We start from the raw sequence: 23,931 nt of genomic DNA on the forward strand, positions 1-23,931 counted from the left end.
GGCCCGGTTCCGCCCCACGTGGCGCCGGTGCGAGGCCGCGCGTGGCTCTAGGTGTGGGGGGGGAGGAAGGGGGAAATCCCGGCTCCGCAGGCACCGGGCAGAGCTCTCTCCCCGTGCGCGGCGGCCGCGAGGCCTCATGGCCCGTGCCCGGATCCAAGATGGCGGCCTGAGGGCAGCGCCCGGGCCGTGCCAGGGCCCAAGATGGCGGGCGCGGCCTCACCTCCCCCCCCCACCCACCACCGCCGCCCCCCGGGGGTCTCCGCAGCCTCCGAACCCCCCCCAGTAAGAAAAACCGTCCTGGAGGCGGCGAGGAAAATACCGCAGCAGCTTTTATTTACAGGCCCCTGGGCGGGGGCTGCTATTGCACAGTGCAAGGGGAGGGGCGGCCCGAACCCCCCCCCCAAATGGCCACCAAACCCCCCCCCGGGGGGGACAAACCCAGAGCCCCCCTCAGCTGCCCTGGGGTGTGGGTTTGGGGGGGAACACCCCCAAACCCCCCCGGGGTGAGAAACCGGGGCAGAAATGAGGAGGGGAACCCCCCCCGAGCCGCCCCCGCCCGTCCCACCCGCGCTCCCACTCTGGGGGCTGAATAAATAAATAAAAATATTTTAACACTGGCATATAAAACCCGTCGTGAGCCTGGCGGTTGGGGGGGGGGGTCCCTTCTCCCCACCCCGGAGCATTTGAGGGGGGTCCCTTCCCCACCCCCAACACTCGGGGGGGTCCCTGTCGCATTTTGGGGGTCCCCTGGGGAGCTCCTGTTTAATACTGGGGGGGCTTTCTCCCACTCTGGAGCATTGGAGGGGGGTCCTGGGGGGTTCTCCCCACCTTGGAGCATTTGAGGGGGGTCCTGGGGGGGTCCCTTCCCCATCTCAGCCCTCCCCCAACACTCGGGGGGGGTCCCTGTCACATTTTGGGGGTCCCCTTGGGAGCTCCTATTTAATACTGGGGGGTTTTCCTCTCCCCCTGGAGCATTGGAGGGGGGTCCTGGGGGGTTCTCCCCCACCTTGAGCATTTGAGGGGGGTCCTGGGGGGGGTCCCTTCCCCATCTCAGCCCTCCCCCAACACTCGGGGGGGTCCCTGTCACATTTTGGGGGTCCCCTGGGGAGCTCCTATTTAATACTGGGGGGTTTTTCCTCTCCCCCTGGAGCATTGGAGGGGGGTCCTGGGGGGTTCTCCCCGCCTTGGAGCATTGGAGGGGGGTCCTGGGGGGTTCTCCCCACCTTGGAGCATTTGAGGGGGTCCTGGGGGGGCTCTCCCCACCTTGGAGCATTGGAGGGGGGTCCTGGGGGTCCCTTCCCCCCACCCCGGAGCATCTGGGGGGGTCCCTGTCACCCTTTGGGCTCCCCTTGGGGAGCTCCCATCTAACACTGGGGGGTTCCCCCTCTCCCCCCCCGGTGCGTTGTGGGGGTTCCCGGGGGTCCCCATTTCCCGCTGTCCGGCCCGGGGGGTTGGGGGGGGGTCGCTCAGCACTCGGAGGGGCGCCCCGAAGGTGCGGCGGCAGTCGGAGGCCTTGGCGCTGGGGGGCTGCGCCCGCCGCCGCCGCAGCTCGTCCCGGCCCAGGGCCCCCCCCAGCTTCCCCAGTGCCGAGCGGTACCGGCGGTCGAAGGCGGCTGGGGGGGCACGGCAGGGGCTCAGCCCGGACCCCCGTGCGCCCCCCCAAACACACCCGGAGCCCCCCCTGGATCCCCGTGTCCGCTTCCCGGGCTCCCGGCATGACCCAGGTGCTCCCCGAGACCTCCATGAGTGCCCTGGACCCCCGTGTGACCCCCCGAGAGCCTCAGTGTCCCTGAGACCCCCAAACACACACTGAGCCCCCCCATGTCCCCCCCCTGAGCCCCCAGAACACACCCTGAGCCCCCTGAACCCCCTGAACCCCCGTGGTTCCCCCCCCCAGAGCCACCCCCTGTGTCCCCTCTGAGCCCCCAAACCCCCCCTGGTGCCCCCCGAGAGCCTCAGTGTCCCCCAGACCCCCGTGTGCCCCCCCAAACACACCCGGAGCCCCCCCTGGATCCCCGTGTCCGCCTCCCGAGCTCCCAGCATGACCCAGGTGCTCCCCGAGACCCCCATGAGTGCCCCGGACCCCCGTGTGACCCCCCAAACACACCCTGAGCCCCCCTGAGCCCCCAACACCCCCCAGGTGCCCCCTGAGACCCTCAGTGTCCCTGGACCCCCATGTGACCCCCAAACACACACTGAGCCCCCCCTCCGTGTTCCCCCCGAGCCCCCTGAACCCCCATGGTTCCCCTCAGAGCCACCAACCCCCCCCAGGTGCCCCCTGAGCCCCCCCAGATCCCCGTGTCCCCCTCCAAACACACCCTGAGCCCCCCCTGAGCCCCCTGAGCCCCCATGCTTTCCCCCCCCAGACCCACTGGGGGGAACCCTCTGTGCCCCTCCAGGTGCCCCCCGAGCCCCCCAGGTGCCCCCCGAGCCGCCCTCACCGATGTCGGTGTGCTCCCGGCCCAGCGCCGCCAGCGTCAGGAACAGCAGCTCCCGGTAGATGCTCCTGGAGGAGGAGCCATGAGGGGATTCTGGCAGGGTCTGGGGGGGTCTGGGGGGGTCTGTCAGTACCTGTGCAGGGTCCGGGGGGCTCCGGGCGCCGCCAGGGTCTCCAGGAAGAGCCCGATGGCTTTGTGCACCTCGTTGAGCCCCACGTGGCTCAGCAGCGCCTCGAGGAAGGTCAGCGAGAACGGGGGCGCCGGGGGGCCCCAGGGGTGCAGCCGTGGGGGGATGTTACCTGGGGGACCCCACAGAGTGACCCCAGAGTCCCCAGATCCCCAGGGATGGTACCTGGGGGACCCCACAGAGTGACCCCAGAGTCCCCAGATCCCCAGGGATGGTACCTGGGGGACCCCAGAGTCCCCAGATCCCCAGTCCCATCCCCAAATCCCCAATCCCATACCCCCCATCCCACACCCCCATTCCCACATCCCCAATCCCACACCCCCAATCCCACACCCCCATTGCCATACCCCAATCCCATATCCCAAATCCCACACCCCAATCCCACACCCCTATTCCCATACCCCAATCCCATATCCCAAATCCCATACCCCATTCCCACACCCCCATTCCCATAGCCCAATCCCATATCCCAAATCCCATACCCCATTCCCACACCCCCATTCCCATAGCCCAATCCCATACCCCAATCCCACACCCCCAATCCCACACCCCCATTGCCATAGCCCAATCCCATATCCCAAATCCCACACCCCAATCCCACACCCCCATTCCCACATCCACAATCCCATACCCCCAATCCCATACCCCAATCCCATACCCCAAATCCCACACCCCAATCCCACACCCCCAATCCCACACCCCCGTTGCCATACCCCAATCCCACACCCCCAATCCCACACCCCCGTTCCCATAGCCCAATCCCATATCCCAAATCCCACACCCCAATCCCACACCCCCACGCCCCCGCCCCAATCCCAGCCCCTCTCCCCACTCACTGTGCAGCCTCCAGAGCACGTAGAGCGGGGGGCAGCTCTCGGGGTCGGGGCTCAGCACATCCCACAGCAGCCGCACCCGCACACGGCACGGCTCGGGGGGCTGCGGGACGGGGCGGGGAGGGGGCTCAGCACCGGCAACGACCCCCCCAGATCCACCCCCACCCCCCCGGCAGCACCCCAAAAACCCACCTGGGGGTCGCGGGGGGCGTGCTGGGAGCCCAGCAGCAGCAGGGGGAGGTTGCTGGGCAGGGCCAGGCGCTGGAAGTACCACACGAGGTTCCAGAAGATGATGGGGTGGCTGTCCACGAGCTCGGGGCGCGCCAGCAGCTCCCCGCCCTCGTTCTCCACCAGGCTCTCCAGCTCCTTGCGCAGCACCAGCGGGCTCAGGTAGGCGAAGGCCACGCGCTCCCAGCGCCCCGGGGGCTGTGGGGTGGGGGGGACACACTTGGGACCCCCGAATTAGAGTGGGGGGGACACCCCCTGAGCAGCCCTGGAATGCACTGGGACTTGGGACCCCCAAACTGTGGTGCTGAGGGACCCCCTGCCCAGCCCTGGAATTCACTGGGACTTGGGACCCCCAAATTGTGGTGCTGAGGGACCCCCTGCCCAGCCCTGGAATTCACTGGGACTTGGGACCCCCAAATTGTGGTGCTGAGGGACCCCCTGCCCAGGCCTGGAATTCACTGGGACTTGGGACCCCCAAATTGTGGTGGTGAGGGACCCCCTGCCCAGCCCTGCAATGCACCAGGACCTGGGAATGGGGGGGACACACTTGGGACCCCCGAATTGGGGTGGGGGGACACCCCCTGCCCAGCCCTGGAATGCACTGGGACTTGGGACCCCCAAACTGTGGTGCTGAGGGTTCCCCTGCCCAGGCCTGGAATGCACCAGGACCTTGGAATAGGGGGGGACACACCTAGGACCCACAAATTAGAGGAGGGGGACACCCCCTGGCCAGCTCTGCAATGCACTGCAATGCTGGGAATGGGGGGGACACACGTGGAACCCCCAAATTAGAGGGGGGGACACCCCCTGCCCAGGCCTGCAATGCACCAGGACCTTGGAATGGAGAGCGACCCCCAAATTGTGGTGCTGAGGGACCCCCTGCCCAGCCCAGAACCACCAAAGCACCGTCAGGGACCCCCGGTGACCCCAGATCCCGGCTGGGACTCTCCCAACCCCAAATTCCGGGGGTGAGGGAGCCCCCCCTCCCCGTTGCCAGCCCCCCACCCCGGTGTCCCCCCGGTACCGGGGTGTCGGCGCAGCCGTTGCAGAGCTCGGGGGTCTCGTCCAGCTCGAGGCAGCGCCGGCGGTCGCTGAGCACCGGCCCCTGCGGGGACGGGGGCACCGGGCCGGCCCCGGGGGGGCTGCGGGAGAGACGGGGGGGGGGGGGTCACGGGAATGGGGGGCACTGGGGAACCCCCCAAAGGATGGATGGAAGGAGTGGGGGAACGGTGGGGAGCAAAGAGGGGCGTCGGGGACACCTCGGGGACACCGGGAGGGCAGGGGATGGGGGTCCCCGAGGTTGTCTGGGGGTGTCCCCGGGGGGGGTCCCCAAGGCTGGCACCTGGGGGGCCGTCGGAAGTCGCGGATCTCGATGCTCAGGAAGGGCACGAAGGAGCGCGAGCAGAAGGGGCAGGAGGTGTTGAGGTTGGAGTCGTCCGAGGTCCAGCCGGCCATGAGCTCCTCGTCGAACACCAGCCCGGCGCAGCCCGGGCAGCGCGAGCAGCTGGACAGCAGCACCTGGGGGGCACCGGTCACCCCGGCCCGAGCGGGGCTCTGCCCCCCGAAACCCCTGTGCCCCCCACCTTCCTCACCTCCAGGGCGGGGGGCTCCGTCCCCGCTGCCCCATCCATGGAGGGCTCCGTGGATTTGGGGGCCCCGGTGCTGCCCCCCGAAGCATCGGACAGGTCCAGCTCACTGCCCAGGGACACGGAGCTCTGGGGGGGACACACGGGGGTCAGGGGGGGTGGCGGCGGGCAGAGGGACACACGGTGACACCCAGAGCCCCGCTACCTCCGACGCCGTAGACTCGGGGCGCTCCCGGGGCCGCAGCAGGCTCTCGGCGGGGCTGCGGCGTGAGGAGGGGTCGCCGTCCCGCTGCTCCGACCCCCGGCGTGCCCCGGCCTCCCGGGGGGGCTCCGCGGGGCGCGGGGGGGGCCGCTTGCCGGGCGACAGCAGCTGCTGCAGCTTGGCCGCCAGCCCCCGGCGCGGGGTCGCCCCACCGGGACCCCCCCCGGGACCCCCGGCCGGGGCCTCGTCCCCGCCGCTGTCGTCGGTGGCGATGTCCGAGAGGCTCCCGTCGGCCGAGCCGGGGGCGCCCCGCGGGCGGGGGGGCGGCGGGGTGGGGGTCGCGGGGAGCAATGGGGGCTCCCCCGGCCTCTCCCGGGCCGCCCCCTCGCCCCGGGCGGTGCCGGGGAAACTGAGGCTGCCGCTCTTCACCAGCCGCGGGGCCGGGGCAGGGTCCCGGAGGCTCCGACCCGCCCAGGTGGTCTGGCGCTGCAGAGGGGGGCGCGGGGCCGGGGGGGCCCGGTGACCTGCGGGGGACAGAGGGGTCGGGGTCAGGGACAGCAGCCCCCCCCCAGCCCCATAACACCCCCCCGTTATGTTGTGGATGGGGATTGAGGTGTTTGGATCTCTCGTTCTGCTTCCAGGTGGGTTTTCTGATAGTCGAGGTAAATTGCTTAATTGTTTGGTGTCTTTGGGTTTTATGGTAGTTATTTTAAATGCTTTCTTGAGTTTTTTGGGGTTTTTGAAATACCTGCTTTGCAGGAAGTTAATGCTTAAAATGTATGGGGGTTTTGGGGCTAGTTACAAGAGAGGTTTTTTTACTCCCTTTTACTCATTTTTTTAACTCATTTTTAGTTCGCTTTAGCTTTCACTAAAGCGAAATTTTGTTACACTAGGAATAGAAACCGATTTTGTTCTTGCGTATCCTGATGGGATCAATGTGTACTAGTGTTGACTGAAGTTTTACATTCCTGTGGTTCAGATGTGTCAGGTTAACCAATTCATACAGCTTAAAAATATCATTTTCTCTAGTCTCTACTTGGTTAACCTTGGTCAGCCCCCCCTCGACCCCCATAACGCCCCCCTCGACCCCCATAACACCCCCCAATCTTGGATAGCCCCCCTCGACCCCCATAACACCCCCCATTCTTGGCCAGCCCCCCCTCGACCCCCATAACACCCCCCAACTTTGGCCAGCCCCCCGCTTTACCCCCCTAACACCCCCCCACCCCAGGGGGGGGTCAGGCCCTGGCAGCAGGGCGCAATCACGGGGGTCTCCCCCAGACCCCCCCCGAGATACTCGGAGGGGCTCGATCACCCGCGAGGGGACCGGTGGGGGGGGGGTGGGGGTGGTGACAATATCCCCCCCGTTCCCCCCACGCCCCTCACCTGGGGGGTCTCCGGCGGCGCTCCGGCGTTCCCGCTGCCGCAGGGGCTGCCGGAACTGCGCCGCCCCCAGCACCACGTTGCGCAGCTTGGCCCAGCGCAGCCGCCCGCCCTGGGTCCCCGCCGGCCACTTGCTCTCCAGCACCGCCTGCCAGGGGGGGACACGGTGTGTGGGGGTGTTGGGGGGGTCAGGAGTGGCCAGGGGAACCCCCCGGGACATCCCCACGCCCAAGGGCATCCCCGCGGGGTCACCTTGTTGTAGTAGCCGTAGGTGACGGTGTTGGGGACGATGCCGGCGCGTTTCATCTCGAGCAGGACGCGCACGGACAGCACGGGCTCCCCGTACTGCCCGCAGAGCTGCATCAGGATGCGGTAACACACCTGGCGGGGCGCCTCCGCGTCAGCCTGGCCCGCCCCGGCCGCCGCTGCGGCCTCAGAACCCCACGGTGAGCCACGTGGCAACGAGCTCCGGGACCACGGAGTGGTGGTCCCCGACCACAGGAGCCACCTGTGCCCAACCCCCACCTGGTCACCCAGACCAACGTCCAGGCCTTCCTCGGACACCTCCAGGTGTGGCCACTCCAAACCTCCCTGGGCAGCCCCTTCCAAGGCCTGGCTGCCCTTTCCAAGAGGAATTTTCCCAAATATCCACCCTGAGCCTCCTCTGGCCTGGCCTGAGGCCATTCCCTCTCCTGTGTTCCCTGGGAGCAGAGCCTGACCCCGCTGGCTGTCCCCTCCTGTCAGAAGTTGTGCGGAGCCACAGGATCCACCCTGAGCCTCCTTTTCTCCAGGCTCAGCCCCTTCCCAGCTCCCTCAGGAGTCCTCCATTCCCTTCTCCTGCTGCTCCAGCCCCTTCCCCTTCTCTGGACGTGCTCCAGCCCCTCCATGTCCCTCGTGCCACATGGACACAGCACCGGCCGTTCCCTGCACGCCTCCAGGCCCGGTGAGTCCAGCACTCCCACCCCAGCAGCAGATCCCCCTTCCCACGAGGATGTGGAGCAGGACCTGACCCACCTCGTCGGGCAGCACCACCTTGTGCTGCTCCATCTTACGCAGGACGTCGTAGGCAAGCTGGAGCGCGCGGAGCTTGGCGGGGGCGGCGCGCACGTGGGTGGGCAGGTACAGGAACCAGAGCCCGTAGCAGTGCCCCAGCAGGCACCGTGCCCACAGCTCCGGCACCGCCGACGACTTCTGGGCCACCCGCTGGGCCACCTTCATCTCCTGGGGACACCGGGGATGAGGGAGAGTCAGGGAATGGGAGCTGAGCCCCTCAGCGCCGTGCCCAGGTGGGCGCCAGTCCAGGTGTCAACACCTGTGCCAGTGTTGTGCCATCTGGGCACCCGCCCAGGTGTCACAGCTCACGGGGACGCTCAGCCACGTGTTGTCCCACCAGGGCACCTTCCCAGCTGTCACAGGCAGCCGTGCCCAGGTGCTGTCCCTCACCTGCTTGGTGCGGCGCGGAGCGGGGCTGCTCGGGGCGCTGCTCCGGGCCTGGCACAGCTGGGCCACCAGCGGGTCCCGGGGGGGCTCCAGCAGCTCCGGGCGCAGCGTGGGGAACCCGTCATACCTGGTGGGGGCACAGGTGAGGGGGGTTTGCGGAGGGGGAGACGCAGGGAGGGCCCAGGGGTCTCACCTGTAGCGTGCGGGGGGCTCGGCCCCGTCCGGCCCCGCCGGCTGCTCAGGGGGGGTGATGAACACCGTGTGCTCCCCGCCACGGGGGTCGTCCAGCTCCATCAGGGGCGTGTCCTCGGGCTTCTCCAGGTCCACCTGCACCTGGGGAGGGGCAGCGGGGTCACCGGGGGCACGGCGGGGACACAGGGGCGCAGCTTGGGGACACAGGTGTGAGGAACTCCAGGAGGGGAGTGAGGGACACGTGGAGGGGACACGGGGACACAGCTTGTGGACACAGGTGCGAGGAACTCGAGGCGGGGAGTGAGGGACACACAAAGATCACGTGCAGGGGACACAGGGACACACCTTGTCGACGCAGGTGTCGAAGAACTCGAGGCAGGGCTCGCGGTCGCTGGCGAAGGAGCAGTCCTCGATGAACTGCGTGAAGAGCTGCGTGCGCAGCAGCTGCCCGTAGAAGCGCTGGTACGCCCGCTCCCGGGAGCGCAGGAACCCTACGGGACATGGGGACAAGGGGATGGGGTCATTGGGGTGGAATGGGGTGGGATGGGATCCATGGGATGGGATGGGATCCATGGGATGGGGTCCAAGGGATGGGATGGGATCCATGGGATGGGGTCCAAGGGATGGGATGGGATCCATGGGATGGGATCCATGGGATGGGATCCATGGGATGGGATGGGATCCATGGGATGGGATGGGATGGGATGCACAGGATGGGACGCACAGAATGGGATGGGGTGGGATGGGATGGGATGAGATGGGATGGGATGCACAGGACATGGGATGCACAGGATGGGACGCACAAAACGGGACATGATGAATATGAGATGCAACTGGACGAACAGGACGGGACAGAACTCACAGGGACACACCCTCGGGTTCAACCCCCGCCACCCACCCCGTTCCCCACACACCCTGGAGGGCGAAGAGGCTGCCGGCGTCGCGGCCGGCCGGGGCGGGCGCAGGGGCGATGGGGCGCAGGAAAGAGCGGTAGCCGCGCAGGGCGCAGGCCATGAAGCGCAGGAAGGCCGCCCGCGCCTCCAGCTCCAGCTGCGCCCGGCGCGCGCCCGCGGCCTCCGCGTCGCTCAGCACCAGCTCCGGCGGCTCCTCCTCACCCGGCGCGCTCAGCACTGCGGGGACATGGACGGGACAATGTCAGCACCACGGGGACACGGACAGGACGGCATCGGCACCGCAGGGACACGGATGGGACGGCATCGGCACCGCGGGGACACGGATGGGACGGCATCGGCACCGCAGGGACACGGACAGGACGGCATCGGCACCGCAGGGACACGGATGGGACGGCATCGGCACCGCGGGGACACGGATGGGACGGCGTCAGCACCATGGGGACATAGATGGGACGGCGTTGGCACCGTGGGGACATGGATGGGACAGCATTGGCACCGCAGGGACACGGATGGGACGGCGTCGGCACCATGGGGACACGGATGGGACGGCGTCGGCACCGCGGGGACACGGACGGGACGGCGTCAGCACCGGCCGGACGAGTCCCCCCCGGGGTGGGGCCGGTTTGGAAGCAACACCCAGGGAATGAGGGAATGAAGCCACAGCTCTGATGCTGCTTCGAAAATGCTCCCAGGCAAGGGGGGGCGTTTCAGCGTGGCCTTTGACCCCAGTGGGTCACTCCCAATTTGGCAACTCCATGATAACAGCAGAGGTGGGGGATGCGGTGACCCCCAGACCCCAGGATGCCCTGGAGCCCCCCAGCATACCCCCAGGACCCCCACTCACGCTCATCCAGCTGCTGGGACAGGCTGTGCAGCGAGGCCAGCAGCACCTTGCAGGGCCGGCGGGGCAGCGCGCGGGGCGACAGCAGCTTCCGCTCCTCGCTCCTGGGGGCACAGGCACGAGGGCAGGGCGGGACCCCCTGGGACCCCCCCAGGACCCCGGCGCGGCCCACCCGCCCCCAGCCCTGGGGACACTCACTGGAAAATGGTGTTGGTGTCCAGGTCGACGAAGATGACGTCGCGGGGGGGCTCGTAGAGGTCGAAGTAGCTGGAGTGGATGCCTACAATGAAGGGCACGGGGGCACACAGCACGTCAGCCAGCGCCAGCGGGCACAGCGGGATGTAGGGGCACTGCCAGCGCAGGGGGAAGATCATCTGGGGACAGGACGAGGGTGGTCAGCGCCGCAGGACCCCCGCCAGGCGGGATGGGGGGCCCAGCGCCGCGGGGTGGGGTCTCCAGAGCTGTGGGACCGGGATCACCAATGGCACGGGATTAGGATTCCCAGTCCTGTGGGATCGGGGTCCTCAGCACAAGAGTCCCCAGCAGCACAAAACGGGAATCCCCAGCACTGTGGCATGGAGATCTCCACGGCAGGTCCCCAGCGCTAGGGGATCAGCGCTCCCAACGCCGCAGGACAGGGATCCCCAGCGCTGCGGGACCGGGATCCCCGGCACAGCGGGTCCCCACTCCCACGGCGGCGCGTCCCCATGGCATCCCCTCGGTGTCCCCTGCGGTCACTCACCGCCACCAGGGCTTCGCCCACGCTGGTCAGGACGTCGGGGCGCAGGGAGTGGATGAGCAGCTTCTGCTCGGTGAGGACGGCCACCAGCAGTGCCACCGCATTGTCGGGGCCCAGGTTCTGCAGCAGCGTCAGGAAACTGGCCCCGCTGCGGGCGGGGACATCACCTGGTCACCCACGGCCCCCTCCCCACCTGTCCCCCCCACCACACACCAGCATCCCCCAGTCCTACCTGAGGGGCAGCGGGGAGGACACGGGCCGGCACAGCAGCAGGCTGTCGTACGGGGACATCTGCGGGGACACGGAGACGTGGTGGGGGACACAGGGACACGCTGGACTGGGCTGGGGGTCGCTGCGAGTCCCCCCCCCACCAGGTGACCCACCTGGACCAGGATCCGCGGGCGCTGCGGGGACGGGAAGGGCACGTTGTGCATGAAGTGGGAGATGTGCCTGCGGGCGGAGCGGCCCCGTCAGCGGGGCGGAGACCGCGGGCCCCCGCCCCCCCCGGAGCCCCCCCTTCTCCGCGCTCACGTCTCCAGGGGCAGCACGTGGGGGCCCGAGATGGAGTAGCGGTAGATGAACATGAGGAACTTGCGGAAGACGTCGAAGAAGGGCCAGTGGGACAGCACGCAGATGCTCTTGCGGGTGTGCAGGGAGCGCCCGGGCACCGGCCGCCGGTCTACCACGCTGAGCAGCCCCAGGCGCAGCGCCTGCGCCTCTGACAGCCGCTCCCGCGGGAACGCCTCGTGGAACTGGATAGCGGCGCCGTACACCTGCGGGGCACGGCCGTCAGGGCACCCCGAGCACCGGGATCCCTGTGCCGTGAGGGATGGGAAACCTCGGCACAAGAATCCCAGCCCCACAAAGGATGGGAACCCTCGGCACTGGGGATCCCAGTCCCACGAGGGATGGGAACCCCTGGCACTGGGATCCCAGTCCCACGAGGGATGGGAACCCCTGGCACTGGGATCCCGGTCCCACAGCCCTGGGAACCCCTGGCACAGGGATCCCGGTCCCATGAGGGATGGGAACCCCTGGCACCAGGATCCCGGTCCCACAAAGTGCTGAGACCCAGGGACCCAACCCCTCCCATGGCAATGGGGACCCCCATCCCACACCCCCCGAGCCCCCTGTCCTGCCGTGCCTTGTCCCCCGAGGCGCCGGTGAGGACGAAGGTGGAGAAGACGGGCAAGGGGTACTTGGTGCCCACGGGCCAGCTCTCGATGGTGGCCCCCATGGGCAGGCAGAACACGGGCACCGACTCGGGCAGCGGGAAGGACTCGCTGTCCTGCTCGGGGTAGCGGCTCAGCAGCCCTGCGCGGACACACGGACACCCGGACACCGGGATCAGCCCCCCAGATCATCTCACCCACCCCAATGAGGAGGGGGCAGCCAGGGGAGTGCCCACAGCTCCATAAAACCACCCCCCCAAAAGGAAACCCAACTGCCCCCAACCCCCAGGAAAAGACCCCACTGTCACTCCAGTATGGGACCCCACTGTCCCCCCACCCCAGTAAGTGACTCCAGTCCCAAAAGCCTGACAAGGCCCCCCCAAGGGGTGCTGGGGCAGCTGAAGGGCCCCACCTTGTGCTCCCCAAACCCCCCTGAGGAGACCCAGGGGCTCCTGCACCTCCCCCAAACCAGCCCTGCCCCAGCTGGAGGAAGTTAATCAACACTGAAAATATTTTTTAAAATAATAACGACAATAAAACAACTCTGGCTCTCCCTGGGAGGACCCAGAACCCCCATCCGAGCTCCCCACCTGCCTCGTAGACCAGCGTGTTGTCCTTGGCCACGGCGATCTTGTAGCACAGGAACAACGCAGGGCCCCACTGCAAGGAGGTTCTGGGGGTCAGCGGGGGCTGGGCACCACCGGAGGGACAAGAGGGACCCCTCCCAAACCCACCATGCTGGTGTTGAGGTTCTTGTCCACGCGGCAGAAGGTGTGGGGGGTGCTCTCGCCCTTGCTGGGCATCACCAGGCAGATGTCGGTGACCCCCAGCGTGTGGTGGCCGGGGGGCTCGGCCGCACGCCGGAACGTCAGGAACGTGCGCTGGTGGCCCGGGGACCCCGAGGCGAGGTTGGCCGAGCGGCTGTAGGGGGTCGTGTCCAGGATCTGGTAGCCCGGCTTCGGGCGGTCCTTGCCCTCATAGTGCACCCTGAGAGGGGAGAAGGGCGAGGGGAACCCCAGGAGCTGTCAGCGGCACCTCCGGGTTCCTTCCCAGCTTCCCAAACTCTTTCCCCCAGCCTGGGGCCACCCCACGGGGCTGGTGTGACCCACAGCAGGACTCGGGTCCCTCCCCACTCACCCCAGCTCGATCAGGGGGGGTTTGTCCCTCCCGCGTTTGTAGCACAGGAACATCTGGGGGTTGTTGAGCAGCCCCGCGTTGAGGTCCACGGGGTGGCCCGACGTGCTGGTCTCGATGCAGGTGAAGCCCTGGGGCACCTCCTCGCCCTGCGAGCGGATGATCACGGCCACGTCCGTGATGGGCTCCCCGGGCCGCGCCGGCCGCGGCTGCTGCTCCTCCTCCAGCGCCCGCGACGCCTCCGCCAGCCCGGCCACCACGAAGTAATCCACGAGCTGGGGGGGCTTCTCGTCCGACATGGCTGTCACAGCATCTGCGGGGACACGGGCCGTGCCAGCACCCCCGCCGCGCCCCCGGCCCCGCGCCACGGGAAGGGAGGAGGTTTCCGGTCACGCCGTGGGACACGGGGACCCCCCAGGACCTTCCAGCCACCCCACCCGAGCACGGGCAGGTCCCCTCGGCAGGGCTCGGAGGAAGGAAGGACCCCCACCCTGAGGCACCCCCGGTTCAGGGCTGCGCCCCTGCTTTGGGGAGCCGGTCCCTTCCTGTGCCCCCCCTTGTCCCCAGCACCCCCAGCCCCAGCAGCACGCCCCGTGCCCAAAGTCCGCCCGTCCCCAGGGCCCCCGCAGTGTCCCCAGCCCCGCTCCCTGCCCGCGGCACCCCTGGCTTGCCCGCGGGGAGCCCCTGGAGCGGCGGCCGCCGGAGAACGGGGGCGAGCAGGAAAGGGGAAGGAAGCGGGCGCCAGGCCCCGGCCGCCCACGTCACCCCGGGCCCCGCACACCGCGGGGGCGACACAGCCGCGACCCCACCGCTGACACCCTGCCGGGCCGCCGTGACCCCGGGAGGGCCCTGACCCCCGCTAAGGAGGTCACGGTCCCCGTCCGAGGGGTCACAACCCCCTGGGAGCGGTGGCAGCCCCTCAGACGGGGCGGCCGGACCCCCCTGGGGACAGTGACAGCCCCCGGCTGGGGGGTCACACCTCCTGCGGAGGGCCGGGGAGGGTCCCCCCTCCCCGTGTCCCGCCCGGTGACCCCCTCCCCCGGAGAATCCTCTGTCTCCGTGTCCCTCCGGAGGGTTCCCCATCCCCACGGCCGCCCCGGTGGGCCCCCCCCGGCGGGGTCCGCATCCCCGTGTCCCCCCCGGTGACTCCCCCACACCGGCCCCACAGGCGGCCCGGGTCCTGCCCTGGGCCTCGCAGGCCCCAAACCCGGCCCCGCAGCCCCCGCAGCCCCGCGGGACCCCCGGCCCGGCTCCCCCCGGGGATTTCCCCCCTGCCCCCCCCCCCCCCACCGGTACCTGCGGGCCGGGCCGGGCCGGGCCGGGCCGGGGCCGCGTCTTTGGGCTCCGCTGGGCCGCGACCGCGCGCCCGCCCGGCCCCCGCCCGCGACAGCGCCCCCTGCCGGCGCGGAGGACTCTCGGTACCGGCACCCCCACCCCGGGACCCTCCGGATGGTCAGAGCCCCCCCAGACCCCCCCAAAAAAAACTGCCAGGACCCCCAAGAGACCCCTCCGACCCGCCCCAGGAAACGCAAGGAGCCCCCAAGGAAAGTGGGGGACCCCACTTTTCACCCCCCCCCCCCTCCGTGTAAGGGATCCTCTCCGCCCCCCCAGAACGAGACCCCTTTGCCCCCCTCCCCATTAAGGGACCCCCTGGTTCCCTCCCCACTGAGTGACCCCAGCCCCAAGGGCCTGGCAGGGCTGGGGGGCGGGGGACTGGAGCAGCTGAACCCCCCCCCCCCTTTTAAACCCCCCCCCAAAATCAACCACACGCCAGCGGGGGGGGCGGGATTTAATTAACATAGAATATATTTTAAAAAATAATAATAATAATAAATCACTCTGGCTCCCTCCGGCAGGGGGCCCAGGGCCCCCCACCCGCGGACGGGCCCCCACCGTGCTCCCCCGGGGGGGTAATTTTGGGGGCGTGGGGGGGGGGGGGCAAAGTTACAAGTGCTTTCTACACGTCCCCGGCAGCTGGGTAATTTGGGGAGGGGGGCTGGGGGTACATAATGGGGGGGCTGGGGGAGCGGGATTTCTCCTTAAACACGATGATTAGCCGGAAAAATGATAAAGTAAAGGCAGAAGCGGCCCCCCCCCAGCCCCCCCCGGGGGTCTCTACCTACGGGGTTATGTACAGCCACCCCCGGGGGGGGGCCGGGACCCCTCCGCCGGGGTCTGGGGGTGCCTGGATTGCCCCCCACCCCGATTTTCCCAGGGTTTTCCCAGGAGAGCGGCGCCTGCGTGGGTCTGGGGGTGGGAATTAGGGGAGGGGCGCTGGGTGGAACCCCCCAGGCTTGTTTTGGGGGGGCACGGGGTGCCTAGATTGTCTCTCCCTCCCCAGTTTTCCCCACTCCGAGGTGGTCCCGGGGTTTTCCTGGAAAACAGAGCCTGGTGGGAGCTGGAGGGGGGGAACTGGGGACCCCCCCCCCAGGAGCCCTTGACAGCCGCAGCTGGAACCCCCTCCCCACTCTTCCCAGGATTTTCCTGGGACGACAGCGACTGGTGCGGCCCGAGGGGCAGCCCCGGAGTGGGAATTTTGGGGGGCGGGGGGCGGCGTGGCGCGGGGCCCCCCCGGGCTCGCTGGAGGCGGTCGGAGCCCTGGACAGCAACAGTTTGGAGGGTCCGTGGGGGCCGGCAGCGCCCGGACGGAGCCCCCCGCCCACTTTTGCCAGGGTTTTCCCGGGAGAACAGCCAACGCTGGGGTCTGCAGGCAGGGACTGGGGGGGGGTCGCAGCGCTGGGCCCCCCCCGCTCCGGGGCAGCCGCAGCTCCCTCCAGCCGGGTTTGGGGCGCCCGCATCGCAGCCCGTGCCCGCCTTTCCCGGGGTTTTCCCGGCGCTTTCCCGGCGTTTCAGCGGGAGCGCAGCGGGCGGCGGGGCCGGGGGGCGGGGACGGCGGGGGGGGCGCGGGGCCGGAGCCCCCCCGGGCTCACTGGAGGCGGTCGGAGCGGAAGGAGTCCTCGACGGCGGGGTCGGTGAGCAGCGCGCAGGGGTCGCTCAGCATGCTCAGCCCGTCCAGCGTCAGGGGCTCGATGCGCAGCTCCTCCTCCAGCCCCCCCAGCCCCCCCAGGGACCCCCCCTCCACCTCGAAGCCCGGGACCCCCGCCAGCGCCGTCGCGATCTCCTTCGACAGCCCCGGGGGGGAGTCGCCTGCGGGGAAGGGCGGGGTGGGGGGGACACGGGGGTCAGCACGGCCTCGGCACGACCTGTGGAGACCCCAGGACGAACACCCCCACCCCCGTGGCACCACGCCAAGCCCTCAGCCCACCTCCCGTGACACCCCGGACCCCCCCAGCCCACCCCCTGTGCCACCCCGCAGAGCCCCCAGCCCACCCACCCACCTGTGACCCCCCAGAGACCCCCCCCAGCTCCCCCAGGGAGCCCCCACCTGTGAAGATGATGTTGGGGATGGGGCCGTGGCGGCTGCAGTTGCTCAGGTTGGGGCGGTTCAGGCCGGGGGGGTCGTAGCCCCCCTCGCTCGGGGGGTAACTCAGGGCCCCCAACTCCTCGGGGAACCCTCCGCTGTTGCCGGGGGGGCTCTCCCCGATCCCGAACTGCTCCAGCTGTGGGGAGGGACACGTGAGGAGAGACCCCCACGGAGGGTGCCCTGCCCCCACCTCTCCCCTGGTGACCCACCCAGAGGGTCTCCACCCCCATGTCCCCCATGCAGGGTCCCCTGACCCCATATCCCGCCCCCCCCCGCCCCCCAAAGGACCTTCCCCACGTCCCCCCGTGCCCCCACTCACGCTGCCCAGGCCGAAGTCGCTGGGGGGCTGTGCCAGGGGCTGCCCCAGGGCGGTGCCGGGGGCGTAGGGGGGGTTGTAGGGGCGCGGGGGGGGCGCGGGGGCCCGCGGGGGGGGCTGGGAGCCCAGCAGCATTCCCGGTGTTCCGTAGGGGTAGGGCGGGAGCCGCTGCTCCGCCGGCAGCTTGCTGGTGTCCAGGGGGACGCCCTGCAGAGACAGTGGGGAGGGGAGGGGAGGGGAGGGGGGAGGTCAGTGTGGCCCCCCCGAGGGTGGGGGGCTCCCCCAGCCCCCCCGGCGCAGGCAGCGGGAGCCGTCCCTGAGACCCCCGAACTCAGCCGCGGCTGCACCCGGACCCAGGGTGGGCCGGGGTCCCCTCTGAGGGGAGCGGGGCCTGGAGGGGACACGGGGGTCCCCCCCACTGGCCCTGAGCACGGGGAGGGGGTGCGGGTGAGGGGGGGCCCTGGGGTGTGGGTGAGATGAGGATGGAAACGAGACGAGAAGTGAAGGGCAGGAGGAGGGGAAAGAAGAGGAGGGCGAGGAAGATGAGGTTGAGGACAAGCAGGACAGAGAGGAGGATGAAGATGAGGCAGAGGACAAAGGTGAGGTCCAAGACAAGGACAAGGATGGGGAAGAGGAGAAGGAGAAGGAAGAAAAAGAAGACAAAGAGGAGGAACACAAGAAGGATGAGAAGAAGGGAGGATGGGGAAGAGGGCGAGCAGGTAGGGGACAAGGAGAAGGAAGGGGAAAGGAGGAAAAGGACAAGAAGAGGCCGAGGAAGAGGAGGCGGCGGCGCTGGAGCGTGGGGACGATGCGTACCTGGGTGATGGAGGACAATGTGGGTGACATTGTTGGTGAGAACTGTTTGGGGTGCTGCCGTCTGCAGTCGCCGGCCACGGGCAGGGACAGGGGGCTGAGCGGGACCCGCCGGCGGGGCGAGGTGGCCGCGAAGGAGCCCCCCAGCCCCGAGGGCAGGCTGGGGTTGCTGGGCGAGGACTGGAGGGGCTGGCTGCGGGGGGACGTGGGCAGCGAGGGGTTGGAGAGCGAGGAGGACAGGGAGGAAGGCAGGGACTGGTTGGAGAGAGAGGAGGGGATGGAGGAGCTGCTGTGGGAGGACTGGAGCGAGGGGTTGCTGAGGGAGGCCTGGAGTGAGGGGCTGCGCAGGGAGGCCTGGAGGTTGGGATTGCTCAGGGAGGACTGCAGGGACGGGTTACTCAGGGAGCTCTGCAGAGGTGAGGGGAGTCCTGTGGGGACAAAAACAGAGAGCACCGTTACCCCGGCACGGCCCCGAGCCCCGGGACGGCCCGGGCGGGGCTCCCGGGGGACGGAGGGGCATGGAGGGGGACGGAGCGACCAGAACGATGGAGACGGACACGGGGACGGACACACACCCCGGGCAGGGGGACAGCGGCGTGAGGGGGCACCGGGGTGGGAGATGGGCTCCTCCCAGACCCCTGCGAGACCCCTGACACCATCAGACCCCAGGGAATGAGAGCCGGGCTCCCCCCAGGCCCCCATGGGACCCACAATGCCACTGAACCCCTAGGGCATTAGGGTGGGAGCTGGGCTCCCCCCACACACCCATAGGAGCCCCAGATCCATCGCACCCCATCCCCACCCCACTCCCAGACTGCCGAGGCTCCACCCCAGACTGGGATTCCTGGAGCTGCCGACTGCTGCCACAGCCACCCCAGGACACCTCCTGGGAGAGGGGGGTCGGGTCTTTGTGTCCCCATCTTGGATGGACACTGGCCGAGGCTCCCTGTGTCGCCCACACCAGTTCCCAGCTTTGGGAGCCTCTCTGGCCCCTCGTGTGCCCCCGGTGCAGGGAGGGGGTCCTGGCTCACCTGGGGGGTCATAGCCCAGCCCGACGCCGCCGGTGCCGCTGATGCCCAGGTGGGTCATGGTGGTGGCCAGGTTGGAGGTGCTGCTGCCCCCGCTCAGGGGGGGGTACGGGGCCTCCTCAGGGTCCAAGGGGGTGGGCAGGGGGGACGGGAAGTGCAGCGTGGTCAGGTCGGGCAGGGACCCCCCCGTGTTGAGGGCCGAGGGCATGAGGGGCACGTTGGCAGGTTGATCCGGGGATGGGAATATGCTGGGGGAGGGGGGAGAGACAGGATCAGGGCAGGAGCGGGGCTGCCTCCCCCAGCAGCCCTTGTCCCCCAGTGTCCCCCAGTCTCCCCTACCCAGCTCCAGACCCTCCCCAGCAGCCACCTGCTTCCAAACATCCCCCCCCAACCCCAGCACCCCCTTTCCTACCTCCAGCCCCTCCCTGGGATCCCCCTCCCCATCCCAGCCCCTCCCAGCACTCACTGGATTCCCGGGACCTCGCAGGAGCGTGGCCGGGCCGAGGAGGACGAGAGCTGTGGGATCAAAGTACGGGAATGAGGCCAGGCCAGGCCACAGGGCTGGGGGACAGAAAGTGGGGGGACATCCCCACCCACCTTCTTGGTGTCCCAGGGCTTCAGCGAGTGCTTGTTGTCGTCAAAGCTCTCTTCGATGGGAGGCACTTGGAAAAGAAACACTGGGAAGGGCGCAGGGGGTCAGTGGGAGGAGGGGACACACAGGGGTGGACATCAGAGCCCCCCCCCCGGCACAGAGAGGAGCTGGGGACACAGCTGGGTGCCACGCTCACCTTTGCTATCCGAGTCCCCGTCCAGGAAACCTGTGGGGGAGCAGGAGGGTCAGGGGAGCACAAAGGGGAGGGGGCTGCCCTGGGACCCCCCCCAGAGCCCCCAGGGGGTGCGGGGGGAGCTCACCGGCGCGGCGGCCGGGGGGGGCCCCGGCCTGCGAGGGGCCCAGGTAGGCGTCCTGGGGCGCGGGGTTCATCACGCTCGTGTGCAGCGCCGAGTCGGAATTCGTCCTGGAAACGGGGAGAGCCGCCTGGATCCGGGCTCAGCCCTGGCCCCCACCCCACTGACAGCCCCCCCACCCCAGCCCCAGCCCCCCCCTGCCATTCCTGTGCCCCCTCCCCACGGGAGTCCCTCTCCCACACCGGCTCCGCTCCCAGCTCCTCCGGCGTGGGGGGGACAATGGGACAACCCTGGGACCCCCCCGGGGATCCTTTAGGGGCTGGGGGCACCCGGGCTGTTCCCAATGATTTGTTCCGAGGCTGAGGATGGCAGGGAAGGGTTGGGAAAAAGCTGCTGGGACGAGTGACAAAGAGGGACATTGTTCAGCTGTGGCACAGGGGACCCCTCCAGCGGGGGCCCCGAGGGGGAGTCGGGGGCCACCTCCTCCCCAGGGGGGTCTTGGGGCTCCTCCAGGGGTCCCCAGGGCCACCTCCTCTGCAGGGGTCCCTAGGAAGGGCTGGACCCTGCCTTGGGAACAGGGAGAAAACGGAATAAATCCATCCATTACCTGTTGAGAGCTGAGGGCAGCCGGAATAAGTGTCCTTTTTCCATGGGGAAATTGCTCCAGGGCATGGTCCTTAGGAGGGAGAAAGTGGGATCAGGGGAGGCAGTGGGGTGGGGAAGGAGCCAAGGGGGAGGCAGGGAACCCCTCAATGATCCACGACCCCATTCCCTGACATGGGAGGGCTGGGAACGGCAGGGGGATGTGATGGGGACAGGGACAAGACTGTCACACCCCATACTGGGACAGAGACACTCCAGGGATGGAGCTGGAGCTCGGACTTGTCACCTGTCCCTGTCCCTGGGGATTGCCCTCAGCCAGATCCCACTTCCTGGGTGAAATTCCCCCTCAAACCCCCACTTTGTGGGACAAACCCAAAATCTGAGAGGCAGGAGCTTCCCCCCATCCCTCTCCCAGTGCTTCCCTCTGCCTCCATCCCACTTCCCAGGAACAGTGCCTGTGCCAGAGCCTCTTCCACTCCCAAACCTCCGGGATGGGAACGGGATGGGAACGGGCACCCGGGATCCAGGGAAAGCAGGGAATTACCTCCTCCAGCTGGGCTCAGGTGGAGGCGACAGGTACGTGGGTCCATAGGGAGAGCTGTCGATGTGGGGGGCACGTTAAGGAGCACGCAGGGAGCTGGGGGCTCCCGAATCCCGCGGGAAGGGCGGGAGCACCGGGGACAGTGCTGGGGACACGGGACAAAGGATATCTGCCGGACGTAGCGGCGCAGGGGGGACATCATCCGGCGCGGGTCCCGCTGGACGCGCTCCACCAGCCCGTGGTGCCGCGTGCTCCGCGTGGAATCCAGCGGCGACGGGCCCTGCGGGGAGGGGGAACGGGTGAGCCCACCCGGGAAAGCTCCCCCTCGAGCCGTGGGAGCGGGTGAAGGGATTGGGGAACGCCCCCTTGTTCCCGCCCATCCCCAGGCCCCCGGTCCCGCCGTGGAATCACCTGGAATTCGGGAACCCCGGTGCCGATCTGGTTGACGTTGGGCAGGGAGCCGCTGTAGAAGGGTCCCCGGCTGTGGGCCAGACGCAGCTTCTGCGCCTGCAGCTGGGGGGACACAGGGGGGCACGTCGGGGGGCGTCTTGGGGTGTCACAAAGTGCCCCTCATGGCCCCCCGGGACACCACCCAGGCGCCCCTTTGCCACACACATCGCTCCCCACAGCAGGGACGCGTTGGATCCGGCCCCTTCCCGCATGCACAGGATGGATGAGGGTCAGGACCCCGAGAGGGGATCCCTGCTCCGCATTCCCGGAGCAGAGGCTGAGCCTGGCAGCCCCTGCGTCCCCCCCTGTCCCGGACAGGCTCCGGGCTCGGCCCATCCCCACGGATCCAGAGGGATTTTCCACCTCATCCACGCCAAGGCCATCCCGGAGACTCCAGCACAGAGCGGGACTCAAGGCCGGGGGAAGGAGTCACAGCAAAGCACGGCGGGAGATAACGGGATCCCAGAAAACACCCGGGATTCCCGGGAAAGGTGACGGCCCCCACCACCCCTCCAGCACCAGGGGATGGCCCAATCTCCCCATCCTGACGGAGCAGAGTTCCCCTGATCAAACCCACAGGGAGGAAGCATTTCCCTGGGCTAAACCCACACAAATCCCCTTTCCCTCTGGAGCTGGGGGTCCCTGGGGGTCCCAAGAGCTGTTGCTCCTCAGCGCCTGGAGAAGTCCCAGGGAAACAGAAGCTGAAGCCCAAAAAACAGCTGAGGAACGGGAAACACCAAATTCCTGAGCGCAAAACCACGGAAATCCAGATCCAGAGGGAAAAACAAGGAAAACAACCCAAAAAACCAGGAGATTTAGGCAGCAGCTGGCGGGATTAGCGCCCGGAGCTGCGCTGGGGCTTAAGGTCTTGGGATGGAGCACTGAGCTCCGAGCCAGGATCCCTGCGGGAGCCTGGAATCCGGGAGCAGCTCCGAAACAGCCGGGAAAAATTCCAGGAACCGCGGAGCAAAGCTCGGGGGGCTGCGGATCCCACACGCGGGGAACGGAGCCCGCAGGAACCAGGGATGAGGGAAGGAATTCCCAGAGGAGCCATCCCAGAGAGGGATCAGGGAGTGAATTCCCGGAGGAGTGATTCCAGGCAGGGATCGGGACAGTCCCGCTGCCCCCCGCTGCACATTAACCAGCTGTTTGCTCTGCAAACACGGCGGAGGCTTCCCAAAATCCCCGGGGATGGAAGCACGGCAGAGGAACCGGCCCATTCCCAAACTCTCCAGGGATGCTCCACCCCATTCCTAAACTCCCCAGGAAGGGACAGAAAGGTCCAGCCCATCCCCAAACTCTCCAAGGATGTCACTGTCACAGGGACATCCCAGACCCCGGGTCCCCGCAGAGCCGGGAGCCACGGGGCTCTCCAAGCCAAAAATTCCCAGTTTTTAAGGCTCTGCTGGGTAGTCCCTGGATCTTCCCAGGCCCAGAGCTGCCCCCATCCCCTGGAGGAGCCTCTCCGCGTCTCCCCGGATCCCACACTCCTCCATCCTGCAGTTTTGCGGGGAAGGACCAAATTCCACCAAACCCCGGGACGGTGGGCACTGAATTCCCACCGGTTCCGGGAGGCAATTCCTGACCATGCTTTCCCTGCCTAGGAGAGCACATCTGGAGCTTTCCCGGCCTTCCCGATTCCCTGAGATCCCTCGGGGGCCAGCATTCGCCCTTCCCGGAGCTGCCGAGTAGGGATTCATCCCAGATCCCATCCCGGGAGCGGCTACCGGCCTTGCCCGGGTCCAGACGAGCTCAACCGGAGCATCCCCCAGGCTCCCGAGGGTCCCCGGGCACAGCGACAGAGCCCGGAGCTCTGCGGAGGGGACGCGGGGTGGGATCCCAGGGACCAGGGATCCTCTTCCCACCCCAATTCCGGCAGCCGCGCGTGGAAGCGGCGCCGGCAGCCGGGACACGCCGGGATCCACCGGGATCCCCCCCGGACTCCCGCAACCCCCTCCCCAAAATCCTCACAGCCCCCTCCAACACCCCCAAACCCTTCAGAGCCCTCCCGGACCCTTCTACCCACAACCCGAATTCTTCAGAGCGCCCCCCGACCCCTCTAAACTCTGCCCCAACAACTTCGCAGCCCCCCTAGTGCCCTCTAACCCCCTCCCCAAATCCTTCAGGGCCCCCCCATCCCCTCACGACCCCCCCCCAAAATCACGGCCCCCGCCAGCTCCTCAAGACGCCACTCAGCCCCTCATGACTCCTCCGGCCCCCCAGCCCCTCAGCCCCGGTGCCCCCCAGCCCCTCACGGCCCCTCCGCCCCGGCCCCCCCCGCCCCGCGGCGCATCCGGCGCGGCGGCCCGTCCTCACCCGTGTGGAGCAGATCTCCATCATGACCTCCTCGAAGGCCGCGGTCTCCTCCGCCTGCCGCTGCTTCTGCAGTGCGATCTTCTCGCTGAACTTGCGCGGGTTGGACGCACCGGCGCCGGCCGAGGGTCCCGCGCCGGGCCCGGGCCCGGCCCCCGCGCCCGCCGCCGCCATCTTCCCCGCTCCGCCGCTCCGCCGCCGCCGCCGCGCGCGGCACGCCGGGAGCTGTAGTTCAGCAGGCAGAGCCA

General features: G+C 68.6%; 2 protein-coding genes across 4 annotated transcripts; both read right to left on the reverse strand.

Moving 5' to 3' along the window:
• Positions 1-1,101: 1,101 nt before the first annotated feature.
• DENND4B (DENN domain containing 4B) lies at positions 1,102-14,683 on the reverse strand. 2 transcript variants are annotated; one of them, XM_068174912.1, is made up of 27 exons: positions 14,586-14,683; positions 13,293-13,602; positions 12,890-13,142; positions 12,746-12,815; positions 12,128-12,297; positions 11,515-11,756; positions 11,367-11,433; positions 11,216-11,274; positions 10,987-11,131; positions 10,443-10,618; positions 10,248-10,348; positions 9,404-9,619; positions 8,835-8,980; positions 8,491-8,630; positions 8,301-8,424; positions 7,872-8,078; positions 7,110-7,238; positions 6,861-7,005; positions 5,478-5,998; positions 5,279-5,401; positions 5,029-5,204; positions 4,711-4,828; positions 3,651-3,884; positions 3,462-3,561; positions 2,572-2,737; positions 2,442-2,506; positions 1,102-1,613 (listed from the first exon to the last, which is right to left on the reverse strand). In XM_068174912.1, exons 2-27 carry the CDS (start codon positions 13,586-13,588, stop codon positions 1,117-1,119), a joined length of 4,686 nt encoding a protein of 1,561 aa, XP_068031013.1. In that variant the 5' UTR covers positions 13,589-13,602; positions 14,586-14,683; the 3' UTR covers positions 1,102-1,116. The 2 variants fall into 2 exon arrangements, 1 of the variants encoding a protein (XP_068031013.1); XR_010993956.1 differs by lacking the exons at positions 1,102-1,613; positions 3,462-3,561.
• A 394-nt stretch (positions 14,684-15,077) lies between these two features.
• On the reverse strand, positions 15,078-23,887 carry CRTC2 (CREB regulated transcription coactivator 2). Of its 2 annotated transcripts, XM_068174943.1 has the most exons (14): positions 23,687-23,886; positions 21,332-21,433; positions 21,088-21,200; positions 20,924-20,983; positions 20,384-20,452; positions 19,783-19,886; positions 19,659-19,688; positions 19,468-19,547; positions 19,337-19,386; positions 18,874-19,118; positions 17,846-18,270; positions 17,033-17,236; positions 16,675-16,849; positions 15,078-16,436 (listed from the first exon to the last, which is right to left on the reverse strand). In XM_068174943.1, exons 1-14 carry the CDS (start codon positions 23,855-23,857, stop codon positions 16,216-16,218), a joined length of 2,049 nt encoding a protein of 682 aa, XP_068031044.1. In that variant the 5' UTR covers positions 23,858-23,886; the 3' UTR covers positions 15,078-16,215. The 2 variants fall into 2 exon arrangements, with proteins under 2 accessions (XP_068031044.1, XP_068031045.1); XM_068174944.1 differs by lacking the exon at positions 17,846-18,270 and having other exon boundaries at positions 23,687-23,887.
• Between the last annotated feature and the right edge of the window lie 44 nt (positions 23,888-23,931).

This window comes from Anomalospiza imberbis, chromosome 29 (assembly GCF_031753505.1).
Source record: "Anomalospiza imberbis isolate Cuckoo-Finch-1a 21T00152 chromosome 29, ASM3175350v1, whole genome shotgun sequence".
In the NCBI taxonomy this organism is placed as follows: Eukaryota; Metazoa; Chordata; class Aves; order Passeriformes; family Viduidae; genus Anomalospiza; species Anomalospiza imberbis.

Bases quoted from the DNA above. Each gene is read 5' to 3' on its own strand.
- CRTC2 (XM_068174943.1), bottom strand. From the start codon at position 23,857: ATGGCGGCGGCGGGCGCGGGGGCCGGGCCCGGGCCCGGCGCGGGACCC. The intron at 21,434-23,686 runs GTGAGGACGGGC...GTGTCCCCCCAG, and splicing joins TGGAGATCTGCTCCACACGG to CTGCAGGCGCAGAAGCTGCG. The intron at 18,271-18,873 runs GTGAGCCAGGAC...TTGTCCCCACAG, and splicing joins GCTGGGCTATGACCCCCCAG to GACTCCCCTCACCTCTGCAG.
- DENND4B (XM_068174912.1), bottom strand. From the start codon at position 13,588: ATGTCGGACGAGAAGCCCCCCCAGCTCGTGGATTACTTCGTGGTGGCC. The intron at 11,757-12,127 runs GCACGGCAGGAC...CGTGCCCCGCAG, and splicing joins CCGGCGCCTCGGGGGACAAG to GTGTACGGCGCCGCTATCCA. The intron at 11,132-11,215 runs GTAGGACTGGGG...CCCCGCCCGCAG, and splicing joins TCCTCCCCGCTGCCCCTCAG to CGGGGCCAGTTTCCTGACGC.